Here is a 17813-nt window from a genome sequence, read left to right as displayed (position 1 = left end):
TGCTATACATATACAGAATATACATAAGTTGTATTCTAGCCTTTAAAACGTTTCTTTTTTAATGGTAATGTTGGAGAAAGAGCCCTTAGACCATTTTATTACAAAAGTTTTACAGCAAAGTCTTTACAAAATATCTTTTAAGTGCTATGAGAGAAAATTAAAACAAAAACAAAAACAATTTAAAATAGTGCCTTGTGAGACCAACATGAAAGAGGTTATTAAAGAACAGAAAACGGCAGTTCTAAGAATAATACTCTTGAGTAGTAATTCTTTTATTAGACATCATTTTCAAAGCATTAGTCCTGCATGAAGTTGCAGCAGAGACTAGCAGCAGTTAAGGAAGGGACTGAGCTGTGGGCAGCAGACAGAGCTTTATATAAAATGGCTTGGGTTTAGAGAAAAGGGACTTAGAGAGTTCAAGTCAGCTCACTGGAGCTGTGTCTATACAGAGGTACCTCGTTAGCACACCCAAATACCCACTTCTAACTGGTTCTAGCACTTCAGCTGACATGGTTGTCCTAAAGGGCTGGGCCGTGGGACCACATCCAACACCCACACCTCAGCATGTGAAAGGAGGGACCTCTTCCAGCTTCCACAGTTATATACAGTAAAACCTGTGAAAGCCGAAACCTGTCAGAGAGGGAAAACATATTTTCCATTACTAGAGAGGGATAGAAAAATGGCAAGGTTGTACACTGTTGAAGGTGGAAAACTTGTGTAAGACCGGAAAAAATCAAGGTAGTACCCATGGAGTTCCGGCTCTCACAGGTTTCACCCTAACTGCAACACTGCTGAAGAGTTCACCAACAAAGCTGTCATCGCTACTGGAGTCCTGCAACTTTGAAGGAGCCATTTATCTTGATTTGAAAATGAAAAATGAGGCAATATTGTATTACATTGTATTCTGGTCACCTGTCTGTCTGATGAGCTGAGGCAAACTTAAAAGACAACCTGCTGATACTTAAGGTTTTAAAATACCATCCACCCTCCCCTCCACCCTCCCGTGGCTACCATTCCATAAACACAAAATGAAATGTGCCTCTTTTGCCATCTGCAGTTTTCTTTCTCAAAAAAAAACTGGGTGCATTGATTTTAACAAGTCCAGTTGAAACCACACTCTCTTCTCACCTATACATTACTTAAGTCTGTTGAGGGGTGGTTTTCCAGCCAGGGCTAAAGAAAGCCACTCTGGGAGTATGATTTGAGACAAGGAAGATAATATTCACTCAAAGGCATTAAAAAACAAAAAACAACCATACACACACAAAAAAAAATCTCAACCATGAGAAGCTGTTTTTTGCAGTTCATGTTAAAAGCCATATTCCTCTTCCCTCAAAACACGTAATGCAAGCTGTTGTCCTCAACAGCTGCTACTCCTGGCCCAAGATATAAAGGCGGCTGGATCACATGTCAACAGATCAGGGCTTCTCACACCCTTACCAACAGGTGTGTCAGGCACAGCCCAGAGGGAACAGCCCCCAGGGGACCTTGCCACCTAAGCTGGAGGTCAGTTCTCAGCACAGCAAGTGTCTGTATGGCAAATGGCTCCATTATTGGGAGCTATCGTTTCTGTCAAATCCTGGCTAGAATGATGGAAATTCCTCATCACAAGCTGGGATTAAGAAAATAAAAGGATTCCTATACGGTGGGGTGTTAATTCAAGTCCTTCTGGTCTGACTGCACAGGTGATGGGTCTCTGTGTTGACTTCACAGGACCGTGACTGGAGAGGAAGTCACAGTCTCCCAGCAACCCAGGGTGGTCCCTGTCACCCCACTGTGGGGCCAGGTTGTACCATTCCCAATCGGCAAACGAGCTTAAACCGAATGGGTCAAACTCGTCCAGCTGGCAACAAATCCCTGCTGAGTGAATGCATACATACAAGTGACCAGAAGAGTTAGTGAACCTAAGGGCTAATGCGATTAGTTTTTTCTTAAAGTTTTTATTTTATTATTATTTTTTAAGAACAAGGAGTACATTGGACAAAAAAAGGGTAACAATCCCTGATCTCAAATAGCTTTAAATAGATTCTCTTTCCCTTTTAAAATGGAAATGTCTTTTCAATCTCCCTCCACCCTCCAAAAAAAAACACCTGTTTGGGTTTTTAACTTTCCCTCCCCATTAAAAAAGATGCTGGAAAAATATACAAAGAAAACCCCTACCTACCCTTTGGGTCTAAACTATGTGATAGTCTCTCTCGGTCTCCTGGAGAATGAATATGTAATAGTGCATTAAGTAGACAGGATAGTAGACATTTCCAGGTGAGATGAGGAATTTCAGCCGTGATGCAGAGGGCTGAATCACCCTGAAGCAGCGGTGCTTCCGTGGGAACATTATCCACATAATGTCTGTGCAGACCCCTCGGGGTCCCTGCACGTGTCCCCAGGGAGCAGCAGCCAAGGGACATGACTGTGCCCAAGACTCATACGCATACAGGCTCACCCCAGAGCCAAGAGTCCTTTCTCCACCTGCTGAGCACAAGCTGAATTTGTGTGAGCACCTCCCACGTCCCACCAGAGACCAAGGCCACAAAACTACATTTCCCCTGGATGTTTGCCCTGGCATCGCGCCATCTCTGCGACCATTGGCTGGAAGCTCAACATATTTTTGCAAAAGAGTCCAAAGTTAGGACCACTGAGAAGGAAGCCTCTGGAGACGCCCCTGCCCTCAGGCCCTAGGTCAGTTAGAGACTTCAGAGGAACCCCCAAGCCCTTGGCCCTATGACCAGCCCCCTTACCATGACTGTGGTCCCTGTCGTTTTACTGTGATGGCCCGAGGTACGAAGAGATTGAGGACAGTGGGCAGAAAAACCTGTCGCCTCAACCATCCCGGCTTCCCTCAGTACTTCTGCCCTCATCTTAGCTATTTCGGCCCTCAGCCTAAAGGTGCCAGCTGCAGGGACATGGCTTCAGAGAAGGCCTGAACCTTTTGGGCAGTAGGATTTGCTGCACGAGAGGAGGAGGCAGCATTGCATCATTCCTCAGAGTTTGTACCCATATCAACTAGCTTTACTTCAAGTTTCTGGTTCATTTTCTAAGGCAGATGTAGCCCTGAGCTTTTCAAAGGCCTGAGCTCCCTCCGTCTGGGGAGACAACAGTATGTACACGATGTGGTTCAATTAATGCAGCAGTGTTGTTTTTTTTTTTTTTTCTCTTTTCTTTCTTTTTCAGCAAAAGTTGGTGGTTAGGGTTCTTTAAAATATATATTTAAATAACTTTGTACATTTACATATAATATTTAAAACAAAAACAACCCCAACAATGCAGAGAACGTATTCCCACACACCTCGCGGAACCCCAAGCACACACACTTTACAAAAACAGAAGAATAACATGTTATCAAAAGAGGCAAAGGACTCCGAATTTTGTCTGTTGGTTTGTTCATGGGGAAGGGATGGGGGTGGGGTTTTGCCACAAGTGGCTCACATTTCGGGTTGAGAAGGAGGGCTCTCTTTATTACCACTTTTGTGTGTTTGTCAAAGCTAAAAAAAACTTGTTTTTCTTTCATTGTTGTTGCTGAAGGCAGCCAAGAGTCTGCAGTCTCTACACAGTCCCCCATTTCCAGATATGAGTTCCTTCTGAGCTCAGGCTCCAAGGCCGCTGCCATCTGCTGGGCCAGATCCTGATCCTGGGGAGACAGAGAACAAAGGTCAAGGGAGGCAGTCGGCACCCACGGGTTTCCACTGGCCCTTAGTCTCTGCTCCCAGACAGCCTGCCCCCACTGTGTAGCGGAGCGGGTACAGGGCGGAAGCAGAGCTCCTTTTCTGAGAAGGGCTGATTCTGTGTTTAGAACATAGGTGTCTCCTAGAGAGCTGGTCCCCATCATCTGGATGAGCAGAGCCTTCTGGGAATCATTGGGCAGTATGGAAACACAAAGCACCAGAAGAAGTACCAGGCACTATGGCAAGGGCTTGGAAGAGCAGTGGATGGGGCCCCATCATAGACTTCACAGATCACAAGAGAAATGAAGTATTTGCAGATGGTAATGCCCCAGGAAGTAGTAAGGGTGCGTGGAGAAGGTCTGAAGATTGGAGCAAACATGACATGTTGGAGGAAAAGGACAGAAGCCGAGGGGGTGAAATTAGAAAAACAGGAGGTGGTTGGAAGGGAAGGCAGATCACACAGACTTGGTTTTAAAAATGCTAAAGATCATGGCCCTCATTGTGCAAAGGGTTCATCATTGGGCTGCTAACTGAAAGTTCGGTGGTTTGAACCCACCAGCAGCTCTAAGAGGAGGCAGCCTGCGTTCATAAAGATTGACAGCCTTGGACACCCTGTCCTATAGGGTCACTAGGAGTCAGAACCAACTAGACGGCAGTAGGTTTGCATGGCAAGGCACTGAAGGGTTTCCTAACATAAAGACATGGATTACGTTTCAAAAAATGATCACTCTGGTTCCCATACAAAGCATGGAGTGAAAAAGATAAGGCTACTAACAGGAGACCAGTCAGAAGACCTGGGAGAAGTGGGGCTGGGCTGAGGGCCGGCAGAGGACTTGCTTTTTCTTGGAACTAGTTTGGAGGTGAAAGTTGCCTTAGTGCTACTCAAAGGTGCTACACGGCACCTTTTTTGACGGCCTGAGACAAAATATTTGGAAACTATAGTAATGTGACAATGGTCAGTTGAACCTTAAAAAATAATTAAAAAAAACTTAGACTGTATTTTTCCATGTCTTTTGTTAAGCTGTTTTCTTAGTAATTCCTTTTTATTATAATTTTACAAAAAGAAGCTGTCTATGATGGCCTGGGGGCAAATAGAGTCCTTGCCAGACAGATGGAGACACAGTGGAGGTGACTGGAGGCCATGGGATGTGATGTGCAGGGACAGTGCCTGGGATTGTGGTCAGAGCCTTTGGTGTGTGTGTGAGAGATCTGGGAAAGGGGGAGGCAAAGGTGCTGTGGGACACGGCAGGCTGGGATACATATGCGGCACCTCTGATGAGCTGTCATGAGAGCAGAGGACTGCGTGGAGGATTCCATGGGATTGTCCTCAGGTATAGGCAGTCCTTCAAGCCAGGGCCACAAATGGAGTCACTTAGAAAATAACCATCCAAAGAGAAGGACCTTGTGACAGCGTCTATCCTGGCTTCTGTCACCTCCTCTTACCTGCAGCCTCAGTGTCGGTGGCCTCAGATTCCCGAGGGTCCAGGAGGATACTTCTCTCCTCTGGTGGGCAGTCCGGGTGCAGTAGTGCCCACGCTGGGTAGCCCCGAGCTGACTTTCCTTCCTGGGTGGTGCCTGGGACCTGTTGGAGCAGTGGGGTGTCTGGACCAGGTGTCCTGTCCAAAGGGCTGCTGACCTGGACCCCTGGGCTGTCCTCAGGCAGGCCCAAATCACAGTCCACATCTTCTGGGATGATGGGGATGCGCTGGCTCAAATCCTGGGCCCCTGGGTGGCTGCTGGGTGGGGGCTCCTCAGTGAGCATGTACTGTACGCTCACGGAATAATCCTCACTGTAGCAGCCGCTGCTCCTGTCCCCACCCCCGTCAAGAGCCACCTGCTTCTCTTCATAGATGCAGCAGGGCAGGCCCTCAGACTTCACTCCCTCTGTTCGGGGCAAATGGGCTGGGTGTAGACTGTTTGGGTCTTGGGAGCCTCTGGGAAGTGACTCCCCACCCGAGGGGACACAGCCCTCACAGAGGGGGGTGCCCGGGAACAAGGTGCTGCCTGAGGCTGCACCCACTCCGGACTCCAGTGCAGAGGGCAGGGGCTCGCAGCAGCAGGCACATGTGAGCCCCTCCCGGCCCCCCTTCCAGGTCCTCCTGAGGTTTAGGATGGCCCCAGGAGAAGCCTCGAGCCCCACTTCTGAGGTAGAGCTATTGGGCCCCCTGTGCTCCAGGGAGGAACTGCTGCTGTAGTTCATCTCCAGGCTGCAGGTGGACAGCTGGTCCCCTGAGGGTGAGGCAGGGCCAGCACCGGGCGGTGGGGAGCCCTCAAGGTGCACGGCCAGCCCCTGGCCCAAGCCGCCAGCGGTGTCGCTCGTGCGGCCGGGGCTCCGGCTGCGGTAGATGAAGGGGTCATAGTCACTGCTGAGGGAGCTGCGGAAGGTGGAGCAGCTCCCATACACGCCCTGGTTGCTGACCTCGGTGCAGTCCACCACGGAGTCCCGGGAGGAGCAGTGGCAGTGGCCAGAACTGCTGCTGCTGCTGCTGCTGTCACTGCCCGGGCCATCGGCCAGGTAGCCGCTGCACACTGAGCGGTGGCCGTGGTAGCAGCTGAAGCTGGACGTGCTGCCGCTCTCCAGGTGGGAGGTGGGGCCCCGGTTGGCCCCAGTGGAGAAGAGCAGGCTGCTATTGCCGCCTGGTGGGAAGGCACGGGCTGGGCCCCGGGATGCCAGGTTGGGCGGGGGCTGCCCCTCCTGCTCCGGGTAGCTGAGGCCCTGGAAGTAGTAGTGCTGGTACATGGTCTCATACTGTGGGAAGCAAGCTGCCTTGGAGAAGCTTCGGCCGCTAAACTTGGGCCTGCGGAAGGGGTGGGCTGGTGAGTAGGCCCGGTGATCCATGCCGCAGCGGTGGGCGGGCAGGGTGTGGTCCAGGTGGAGGGCAGGGTAGCTGCGGATGTAGGCGGAGGTCTGCGATGAATAGAGGCCCTGCTCTCCGTGCCGGTCCACGGCCAGCATTGTGACAGGGTTCCCTCGCGAGTCTATGGTTGTCCTCGTGGGGTAGGTGGGGATGGCGTTGGTCCTGTGCACACGGCCGGGGTAATGGACTGGCAGGATGACTCGCTGCCGGCTGCGTGAAAGGTTGCTCGTCTCCACACACACGGCACTGGGGTTTCCCTTTTGTTCTGGGGAGAGGAGGCAAAGCAAGCAGGGCTGAGCACACCACCGGTGTCAGGGGGCAGAAGGACAAATGAAGGCAGAGAGTCAAGTCAGAGGCTTGGCCACGTGCCATGATGCCCCATCTTATGACCCTGCCTGTGGGCCGAGGTACACGTCCCTCCTCCCCAGTCCTCTGCACCAGGACTATGCAGAGCGGCAAGAGGACAGAGAGTTAGGACTCGTCTAACAGCACAGTGATGCAGAAACAGTACCACATGCCTAGCACGTCACACTCCTCATCTCTGTGACCCTCAGACCCTTCAAGGTCAAATGCCTGAGGTCTGTGAAGCTGGCTCATATGAAAGCCCAACTCAGGGCGATTTTCAAGGTCCAGCTCACCTAAAATGTCAGTGGCCAACCTCCAAGTGTTTGGCCTCTATGCCTCCAAGCCTGGAAGACAGCTTGGGGGAAACTTTCCTTGTGAGTCTGCAGCACCCAGTCCTCAGTTGACGAGATGCTCCAGCACCCCAATAATTACCTATGATGTTGTGCCGACAGTGGGGGCAGGTGTGGTGCTGCAGCAGCCACGGGTCCACGCACTTCTTGTGGAATCGGTGAGTACAGGGGATAACCCGCAGCTCCTGGGAAGGGAGAGGACACAGCCTGAGAGGATGGCATGGCCAGAGAGCAGCTCTCCTTTGGAACTTGAGTGGACTGAGGAATCCTGATCAGTTTGCTGCCATCCCAGAGTGCCCTCCTCATCTCTGGGTAGTTTTTGTTTCTGTGTTCAGCTACAGGTCAGCTCAGTTCCCTGGAGGCAGCACTCACAGATGAACCCTCATCCAACCAAGTCTGTCAGCCTTTACTGAAATTGACTGCCTCAGCTTCCCCTTGTAGAGCAGCTGGTAGGTTCTAACTGCCAATATTCAGGTTAGCAGCCAAGTGCTTAACCAATTGCATCACTAGGGCTCCGTAGATGGGCTCTAGGAAGTAGAGAACTATCCAGCAGGCAGCCCTGAGCATAACCCTCAGTTTTAAGGGAGGAGGAGCGTAGGGAAATAGGACCCTTCCATACAGATGCCGCCACTGGGCGAGAAGACCAAAGTTAGGTGTTAGTGAGCACAGGAGACTTACGGGCTGTGGAGAAAGAGCTAGTGATACCCTAAGATCTTCTGTATTTCTGGGATAGTAGCTGCTCCCAGGTACCCCAAAGAACATGAGTTCAAGGGGTAGCGCTCTCATGTCCTGCTCCTTCACTGAGCCATGCACTCAGGCTAGAGGCTTATGGTCTCTGACAAAATCAGCCTGTCTGGAGACAAGGGGCTGGGCTTGCTGATGTAGTACCACCTCGGCAACTCCTGAGCCCATGCGTACTCCCCATGTGCCAATTTTACATTGGTTTTCATTCCCTGGGCCAGTGTGCCACAGTGGCATACACACTGATGCCCAATGTTGGGCCTGACTGGGCTTTCCATGTCACCTTGGTGACCATCTGCAGTGCAGGTCAATCTCAAGGCCCATGGCACAAGGTAGGCAAAGAGAATAGACTCGCTTGCTTGTGAGCACAAAGAGCATGCTGGGGTCAGAATTAGAGCTGACATCCACACAAGACACCATTTTCTTAAAACCAAATCCAAAACACAAGCTATCATCTAATCGATTCTGACACATGGTGACCCCAATGTGCTCCAGATATAATTTTTTAAAAGTAAGTCGCCTGGCATGTCTTCGCAGGCACCTCTGGATGGATTCAAACCACCACCATTTAGTTAGTATCTGAGTGCATAGCCACTGGGACCACCTATGGGCACCTCCATTATTCTAAAGCCAGTTTTCATTTAAGTGTCTACATGGCAGTGGAATATTTTCACCAAAGGGTTATCAAAATGTTGGCTACTAATTCCCAAAATGTTTGCCAGCCTCTCTCGCCCAGCCCCAAATGTGTGTGTGTGTATATGTGAGGGAGGGGGGTGGTTTGGAGAGTTCACAGAAAAGTGGGATGAAAAGACAAAGGAATTCTTTATGAATTTTTGAAGTCCCCTCATAGGCATTTATCTATCCAGAGGTTTCCCTGGATTAAGCAAGTGAGGTTTGAAAAGTGAGGTTTGAAAAACTTCTCTGAAGGTTTGAAAATTTCCAAAGAAAAAGCCAGAATTAAAAAAAAAAGGGACACAAAGTTTTTGTGTCTTTATAAAGGAAAAAACACCAAATACCCCACAAAACTTGTCAGGAGAAGTTTGTATCAGGACAGTCAAGTCCCCGAGTTTTCACAAAAGTAACTGAAACCCAAAATCACCATGTGGGAATGTTCTGGAGACCACACCGCTTCTCCAGCCTACTGCCTATTTCTGACCAGCTTCTATGGAGTGCAGTTCTACAAAGACACCCATGGGTGGTGTGAGTGGGAATCACCTTGATAGCTATCTGAAATCGCCAAGGTTTAGCTAGGTCTTCAGGGAGTATTTCTCTGTATAGTGGCCACCCACTTCCAGAGACAGGGTACCTCTGCTGACCTGTTCTCACCCCAGCCAGGGTGTCTCAATCTGCGTCCTTACCTCTCCGTCAATGTACTTTTCCAGACAAATGGCGCAGTCAGATGTGGAGCTGCTACTGAGCGTGTCCAGGGCCCCACAGCTTCCTTCCCGGCGCCCCTTGCTCTTGGAGTTGAACTTTCGGGTTTCCATCTTCTCCAGAGCCTGCACGGCCAGTCTGTTCATGGAATTCTGCAAGGCAGAAAGTGGCCTGGGTTAGGGTCTGCTCATTACTTGGCACTTAGTGCACAGCACACACCAATCCCTCCCAGGCCAGAAAAGACTTGTGGGAAATCACTAACGGTTCAGTCTGCCACCAGCACAGACACTACAGCCCCCCACCCCACAGTATCCACGCTCCAGGCCCTTTCTACACAGCAGGCCTGGCAACGGTCGGCTTCAACAGTCAGCCTCACTGCTTCCCAACTGCGTGTGACCTCGAGTTAGTCACCCAGTATGAGGGGGCTTCGCAAAATTTTCCATTACCTTTTAATTATATTTTTCCACAAACCGTTTGAAGCCCCTTTGTACGTCAAGGGTCTTCCTGTTCACACTGAAGGAGTTGTGAGGATAAATGTGATAATGTGTATGACCGTCAGCTGTGGCTTAGTCAGTACCCCCATGTCCCCCACCCTCCCCAAATCCCAATATGCACAATGGGATTAGAAGGTTGGGATCCTTAATGTTTGTATTAGGTGATTTTTGAAAGCAGATCTCCAGACCTTTTTCTTCTTAGTCCATCTTAGCCTGGAAGTGCTGCTGAAATTGTTCAGCTTCATAGCATTAACACTGTGCTTGAAGAGTCTTGACCAGGGATTGAACCTGGTTTCCATCATGGAAGGTGTGAGTGTTTAGCCCCTAGCTCAGGTCCTGTCCATGGTAGCCATTCGACTCTTGTGTCTCCTTTTCAGAGACTTCCTGCCATGGTCAACCATCTCTCTCCTGAGACGTCACAGTGGTATGTTTGAGAATCGCACTTCCTGCTAATCTGTGCCTCACCCCGACATCTACTGCATGTAAGTGTGTGACACCTCCCATCTGGGCCTGAGATTCTGCATTTCTAGCAGTATGCTCCTATGTGACACTGATGCTGTTGGAGGAACAAGGATCTGGAGCTCCACACCGACATGTAGCCATTCCTTTGGAAATGCGGGAATAGCCCTGCAGCTAACTTAGCCTTTCTAGGAAAGGTCCTTCTAGAATAGACAGCACGGTGCTGTAAATTCTGTTCTTGGTTTCCTCTAGTTTTGCTGCTTTGGGGCCCTGGGAACAGGCTCTGGAGAGTAGTGTCCATGGCCATGAGGTTCAATGGCAGGACTATTGAGCACTAGGCAGGTAAGAGCTTCACTTTCACCCATCACGGTGATACAGGGAGGCTGCGCTGACAGGTTACCTGACTGCGTCGCTGCTTCAGCTTGATTTTGACAAGGAGGATGAGGCAGACTAAGGAGACCACCACAAAGAAGGCCAGGAAAATTCCCATGTCGAAGTATTCGGTGGGTTGCTACAACAGAACACAGACACAATTAGTTCCGGCCTCTCTTCAGCCTAGTGATGGGGCTCCAGGGGCTATGTCAGTGCTGGGTAGGAGGTGGTCAGCACGCCACTGCACCTTGGCTTTACCAGCAGGCACCCAGTGTGCTGTCCAGGCAGGCCCAGTTGGGACCTGCGGTGTGACCTGTAGCTATTTCAGCCAAGCCTCTCAATAGACCAGGGAATTCTGTTCATACAGGTTGACTTCCCATGGAAGAGTGTGAAATACGCTGCAGCCGGTTAAGCAAGGTCTCCCCCAAATAAATACAAATAGCATATTCAGAGGACAAAGGAGTGAGTGTCATGTTTTAAGGGAACAATGATTACTAGCCATGTATAATTAATGGTTTACAACAACTCTGAAAATTGTCAGCTGCTGTTTCCACAACTATCAGCTTCCAGTCTAATGAGTCACGGGTCCTGAAGCACTCTTTTTTCCTTCCAGAAGCCAGCATCCCTGGAGTTTCAGGACTTACTTTTGCCTCACAGCACAGACTCCTAACACTGTGATGTTACCTCATAGAGGATGTGCATTTAGCAAAGAGGATGAGCACTCTGTTAACTGAATGCTGCGTTGATCCAGTTGTTTGGTGCCCATGAATCCTTCAGAGTGCAACTACTCCACTGTTTGTGGGGAGGAAATGAAATAAAGCACGGGGGGCAGGGGCGGCGTGCACCTGTCCCAACAAAAGTTCCTAGCCAACATTGTCCCTTAGACACACACACTTAAGAGCTGTCGAAACTGTATTCTTGGCCACTGGAGGTTGTGAAATTCAATCCCAGTTGAAAGCTAACTTTTTCAGATCCCAGTGTGTGTAAGACAGGGGAATTTCAATAAGATAAGCCTTCCCTTTTCTCTAGTCTAGGCCATATGGAGACCTGGTAGTGCAGTGGGTTAAGTACCGGGCTGCCAACTGAAAGATCAGACAGCAGGTGGTTAGAACCCATCAGCAGCTCTGTGGAAGAAAACTGAGGCTGTCTGTCCCCATAAAGGTTATAGCCTTCCAAACGACTCTATGTGGCAGTTCTACTCTGCCCTGTTGGGTTGCTATGAATTGGAATGGACTCAATGGCAGCTGAGATTCGAGTTTGGAGGTCATATGGAAGGAGGGGGATGGAGAAGCTAAGGGTTTGGGCATTCTGACCCTTTGATCCTCCTTCAGTCTGCCTTTCTGATCAGGGAGATGGGATGGAAGTGAGATTATCAGAAGGAACACTGAGTGGAAGAAACCATAGCCATCAGCATTACTCCTTTATTTCTGGTGGTTGTTGTTCGGTGCCTTCAAGTTGGTTCCAAACAATGGTAACTCCACTTGACTGAGTAGAGCTGCCCCATAGGGTCTTCTAGACTGTAGTCTGTACAGGAGTAGACTTACCAGGAGCAGCTGGGTGGGTTTGAACCGTCAATCTTTTAGTTAGCAACCAAGCATTTAACTGTGTGCCACCAAAGCTCCTCTATTTCTGATAAAGCAAACAAACCTACTGCTGTTCAGTGGATTCCAACTTGCAGTGACCCTGGAAGACAGAGTAGAACTGCTCCTAAGGGTTTCCACGGCTGCCAGTCTTTACAGGAGCTAACTGCCTCCATGTTTCTCCCACAGAACTGTTGCCCTTGTGGTTAGCAGCCCATCACACACGTGAAATTCCTCCTCTGCCTCTTCACAAAGAAAGGAGAGACAGGCCCGCATCACAAAGCCCACAGGAAACAATGGCACTAGGGTGGGGGTGGGGGCCCTGCCAGCCAGTGCTGAGGCTCACTCGAGGAGGGCGGTGCTGAATCCTTGCTCGGGCCACTTTCTGCTTGTTGACAATGTTCATCAGCTTGATGGCATCTGCGCCCTTCACATAGACCACTGGTCTCTTGAGCGGGTCTTCAGAGCCCTGGTTTAGCTAAAGAGGAGAGAGTGGGCTCTGGTTAGAAGGCTTTTTAACTTTTAAGAATCAGGACAGAAGAAGAAAGACAAGAAGAAAAGAACACTAATTCCCCATTTGCAAAGCCTCCAATTCTTTAGGCTTTAGAGTCTTGGAGCTCCCTGAGGGGCAAGGCCCCAGAGCAGCCTGAGGACAGTGCCAGTTTTCAGGATGGACAGGGCAGGCTGACGGCTCAAGGAAGGTCTTTGTAAAATGTGCATCCGCCCCATACGCCCTGGCTCTAAGCTCCTCTCCGTTCACCACTTTTGGCTTATGTGTGGGTGTTTCACCAAGTCCCCGAGATAATTGTGATACAACTGTGACATCTTTCCCAGGTGGAGTGTGGCCCTCGTGGGGTCTGAGGCAGTTAGTTACCTGATCAATAGCTTCTGGGTTTTCAGACACATCAAAGATGACTGCAGTGGCTCCTCGCTGTACTGCTCTCTTGGCCTGGTAGATGGAGAGAGCAATTGACTTTATGTATTAACCACCATTGAAAACAAAAATAAAAAGAGCCACAGCTGCTCTGGTCTTCTGACTTGTCAAAGTTGCCCTCAGAGACCAGACCTGCTTAGATTCAAATGCAGGGACTGACAGTTATCTACTTGTGTGACTTTGGCCAAGGGACCCAACCTTGGTAGCAAAAGGTCGAATGACAACTTAGATATGGTCACCCTAAGGATCAACAGACTTGGAATATGAGCAAACAAGTCACTAGCATAGGCAGACATCTCTCTCTTCAGGCCAAAGAGCAGAAACTGCAGCTCCACACCCTGCCCAGTCAGAAGAGAGGGACTGGTCTCAGTGCTTTCTGCTAGGAACACAGAGCCATTGGCAATCAAAGCAAATGCCTTTGGCTCCTCCTTGTGAGTCTTCCTCCTTCCTCTGCCCCCACTGCTGCTGCTAGAAGGTAGCAGTGTATAGATGTGAATGAAATTGTAAAGTAGTTCAATTTTAATAAAGCTGGAAGACCTCTGGAGACTTTTTCAGGGTGAGAGCAATGAGAAATCACTGTTAAGAGGAGATTCAGTGCAGTGGGCTGCCGAACCTGGCTGAGCATCAAAACCCACTTTAGAGTTTTTAAAGAAGATTTCCTGGCTCCAACCACAGAGATTGATTCAGCAGGTCTGGAGTCACGCCCAGGAAAGTATGTTCTTGACATTTTCTGGGGCTTCTGATGACTCAACAACTTTGGGGATGATTCATCAGGGAGCTCAGATGAGAATGATTTAGAAAACCAATGAATGAGATGTGAAGGGATTATTTTGGGGAGAGCCAGGGGAGGACTCCTCTTATCTAATTTCATGTGCTGCTAAGAGGAAACACAAGACCCAAGGTATAAAACCATCCCAACCTGTATCTTGTAAGGATGATTCAGGACCAGGCAGTATTGTGTTCTGTTGTATACAGGTTGCTATGAGGTGAAATCAACATAATGTCACCTAATAACAACAGTTCTGGTGTGGCACTGAAGGATAAGCAGTGGATAGCAAGTTTAATTTGAACCGCAAGGTTGGTGGGTCACATTCACCAGCTGCTCATGGGAAATCCTATATAGGGTGGTTATGAATCAGAACAGAATGAAAAGCACTTAACAACAACCACCTTGTTAGAGAAGATACCTCTAACATTGAGAGGGTAGGGGGGACTCATTCTCCAATAAAATAAGTAAATGCTGACTACTCCTTAGAAGTCAACAATGTCGTTGTAGTCCAGAGTGATTGAGAAAGGATCAAATGAGAATTTCTTCCACTGGAGTAATAGCTCTACATTGGATTAGTGTAAGAAAACAACTTTGAACGCAACAGTAACATACATACAACAGTAACATACTAAGAACCTGACTAGGGCAATGGCTCCACCAGCCCACTAGAGGGCAGTCTTATCCCATACAACAAACCAATTCCTGTGCTTTGTAGACAGGGCAGGGCAAACAAAACCCAAACAGTTTCAATATAACCCGTAAGGTCCTTAAGTAGTTTAACAACCTCGTGCCTCAGAAGCTGTCCATGTCCTGCAGGCACTCCTCCTGGTTGTACCGATGTCCAGTGTATTTTAGGTGTCCTCTCTGATTGCCCACCCTTCCTCATCTCCTGACCAGCATACTGCACTAGGAATCCTGTGTAAATCCTAAAGCTATTCACAGCTCTGCCTCTAGCAAGCTGCCAACAGTGGGCAAGTCCCTGCCTCAGTTTCCCCACCTGTAAGAGGTAGTCTAACTGGCTACGATGAGGGTACCTGCTAGTTTCTGCAGGCTTGGCCTCTCAGTTGAGGCTGTCCTGCGAGATCTAGAAAATGGTCCAGTTGTCCCCTCCAGCCAGAGGGTTGGCACAGACTAGTAAAAGTTGCCTCACTTTCCTCCATAAAGTTCTTTGGGGGCCCAGAGCTCGAGGACTCCAGGGTTAAGAGTAGGTGCTGTGTCTTCTGGCAGGTGCCAGCCAAGTCTTTTTTTTAATAAATTCTTTCCTGGATGTAGAAGGGGCCCAAGAACAGCACTGAAAAATGAGGGAGACCAACAATGGGGCCTCGTGTTCCTTGATTTGGCTTTTGCTGCATTATCCAGCACATTCACCAGCCCCCGAGGGGTATGTGTGCTCAGATTCGTCTAGATGGGAGCACGGGGACCCTCCCTGCTTTGATGCGTGCTCACCTGGAGAATCTCAGGGCTGCAGGATGAAAGGCCCGGGCTAGTGCAACCCCTTCCTGGGCCATCATGGGCCTCCTGGCAGCAGCTTGGTCAGGCACACTTGGAAGCCCCAAAGATTTGGAGGTTACAGTTCAAAGGCATGTTCACTCTAGATAGTGCTGTGCAAAGGCAATTTTTTGTTTAAAAAAAAAAAAAAAATCTAGGAGGTTGATCAATCTCCTAGTCACCACCGAGCAGAGCATGAAGAAACCCCCCAAAATCAAGTCCATTCCAACTCCAAGTGACCTTCCAGAGCACAGTAGAATTGCGCCATTGGGTTTCCAATGTTGTTGCTGTGGGTTAATGTGCTGGACTGCAAGGTTGGCTTTAACCGTAAGATCCGCAGTTCAAGTTTAACAGCCACTCCTTGGAAACCCTATAAAGGGTTGCTATGAGTTGGAATAGACTCAATGGCACTTAACAACAACAACAATCTTTATGAAAGCAGAAGGGCTGGGGATTTGGACCACTGTATCTTTCAGTTAGCAGCTGAATGCTTAACCATGGCATCACCAGGGCTTCGTAGGTCAAGAATCATTGTTGTAAAGTGCTATCAAGTCAGTTCCGACTCATAGTGACCCTATATTGGGTTTCTAATGAGTCGGAACTGACTCCATGGCACATAACAACAACAACAAGAACTAGTGAGCTTGAACCGCCAACCTTGCAGTCCAGCGCATTAACTCACAGCGCCACACCAGGACTCCAGGCCAAGAATAAGCTGCTTAAACTGTGTTTGCAGCTTAAGCCCTGAAACAATTCATCCAGGTGAACATAGAGGACTCAGGGCAAATGTTTGGTATGCAAAAATGCTAATTCTCACTCTTAATTTACTTTGAGAATAACATTTATTAAGCTTGTATTTCTTGCAGATACCAGCACTGGACGGGAGGACGAGGGAGTGTGGGAGGTCACCCAAGATGCTCCATCAGGATCTGGCTTGGGATTAGAAACAGCCAACAAAAATCCCCTTGAAGAAAATGATACATTTATTACACTATCCCCAAAGCAAACTAAAAAATGGAACATTATTTGGCCACACTTTGCCCCTCATCCTACATTTTCCATTTAAAAATGGATGAGGCCTGCTTCCAAGCCAGTCTATGTACCTCCTCAGACTTGGGTCAAAATGTAATCTCAAAATACAGCTTAAAAAAAAAAACAAAAAAACATCTAAACAACATTGGGGAGATTACCAGCCTTGTGACCACCAAAACCCTATCTTTATAAAATCACCTACATATCCCCGAGCACTCCAGATAAGGCTGCTTCAAAGGAAGGGTGGGAAAGATGCCACCTGGTGGGCGTGGCTAGAAGAGAGCCACAGGGAAACTGGGTTGCATACCTGAACTGGAGAGGAAGAAGAGTACTGGAAGGATGTGAGCTGTAGAACACAGGTGGGAGGCCATGCCAAGGCTTTCCCAAAGCATCTAAAGGCCTTGCTTGTCGACCTCCCACCTTTTCCCCATCACAAAGGTATTTTCACATCCTTTACCACCTTTTCTGTTTGATATCCCCTTCAATCTGCCTGCATGTGACCAGAATGCTGAGGAAAAGATTGTCACAATCCTTCTTTTGCATTTTCAGGGCTGCAGGCCCCAAGAATAGACTATGTTCATAGTTACAGAGACGAATGTCAAAAGTTGAATGCTTGTACACTTATAAATACATTTTGCAAGGTACAAATTGTCAAACCCTGGAAGACAGGACCTGTGACTGCAAGGCTAAGGCCCCTAAAACCAAAAGAACCCACTGTCATCTAGTTGATTCCAACTCAATTGTGACCCGATCAGACAGGCAAGAACTGTTCCTTAGGGATTCTGAGATTGCAAATCTTTTTGGGAGCAGATAGTCTACTTGTCTGCCATGGAGTGGCTGGTGGGTTTGGACCATTAACCTTGTGGTTAGCAGCCCAATGTTAACCTCATTGTGCCACCAGGGCTCTTTGAAGTTCCTAATCTTATTCAATAAGTATTTATTGTAAATGCAAGAAAGCCTGCCTGGAATCATAAGAAATGACTGCCTGAGCATGAATGTGGTTTCTCCATTAAGGCAGGACTTCTATCAGTATGACAGTCTAAATTTCCTCATGCAATTGGGGCAAGCTGATGAGATGAGATCTTCAAGGTGGAAGTCTACCACTTACCAGGGCTATTCAATCACCGAGGTAGGCTTATACGGAGACTTGGTTTGGGGTTCAGGCCCATGGGAATAACTACTCCCTGTTGCCTCTGGGGCACAATCTCCATTTTTAGTCTGCTGTTTATCTGTTCCTTTGTCAAGCACTTAGATGTGGTATTACAGAGTCTAATTTTTATTAGAGGAAATTTTGACAGAAAACAATCGTCATAGGAAAGAACCCAGACTTCTGACCGTAGGATAACCAAGGACTGGTT

The 17813-nt window shown here is 48.7% G+C and overlaps 1 protein-coding gene across 1 annotated transcript in view; it reads right to left on the bottom strand.

Annotated features, from left to right (window-relative positions):
- Nucleotides 1-3581: 3581 nt before the first annotated feature.
- Nucleotides 3582-17813, bottom strand: part of ZNRF3 (zinc and ring finger 3) — a 185113-nt gene continuing 170881 nt past the window's right edge. Inside the window, exons 3-9 of the mRNA XM_006869299.1 lie at nt 13107-13181; nt 12579-12710; nt 10681-10791; nt 9312-9479; nt 7295-7397; nt 5103-6782; nt 3582-3625 (exon numbers count right to left, since the gene is read on the bottom strand). Of these exons, the coding sequence (XP_006869361.1) occupies nt 3582-3625; nt 5103-6782; nt 7295-7397; nt 9312-9479; nt 10681-10791; nt 12579-12710; nt 13107-13181 (2313 nt within the window). The remainder of the gene's footprint in view (nt 3626-5102; nt 6783-7294; nt 7398-9311; nt 9480-10680; nt 10792-12578; nt 12711-13106; nt 13182-17813) is intronic.

The sequence above is a fragment of the Chrysochloris asiatica genome, unplaced genomic scaffold, assembly GCF_000296735.1.
Source record: "Chrysochloris asiatica unplaced genomic scaffold, ChrAsi1.0 scaffold00128, whole genome shotgun sequence".
In the NCBI taxonomy this organism is placed as follows: domain Eukaryota; kingdom Metazoa; phylum Chordata; class Mammalia; order Afrosoricida; family Chrysochloridae; genus Chrysochloris; species Chrysochloris asiatica.
This window is presented reverse-complemented; position numbering and strand designations above follow the sequence as displayed.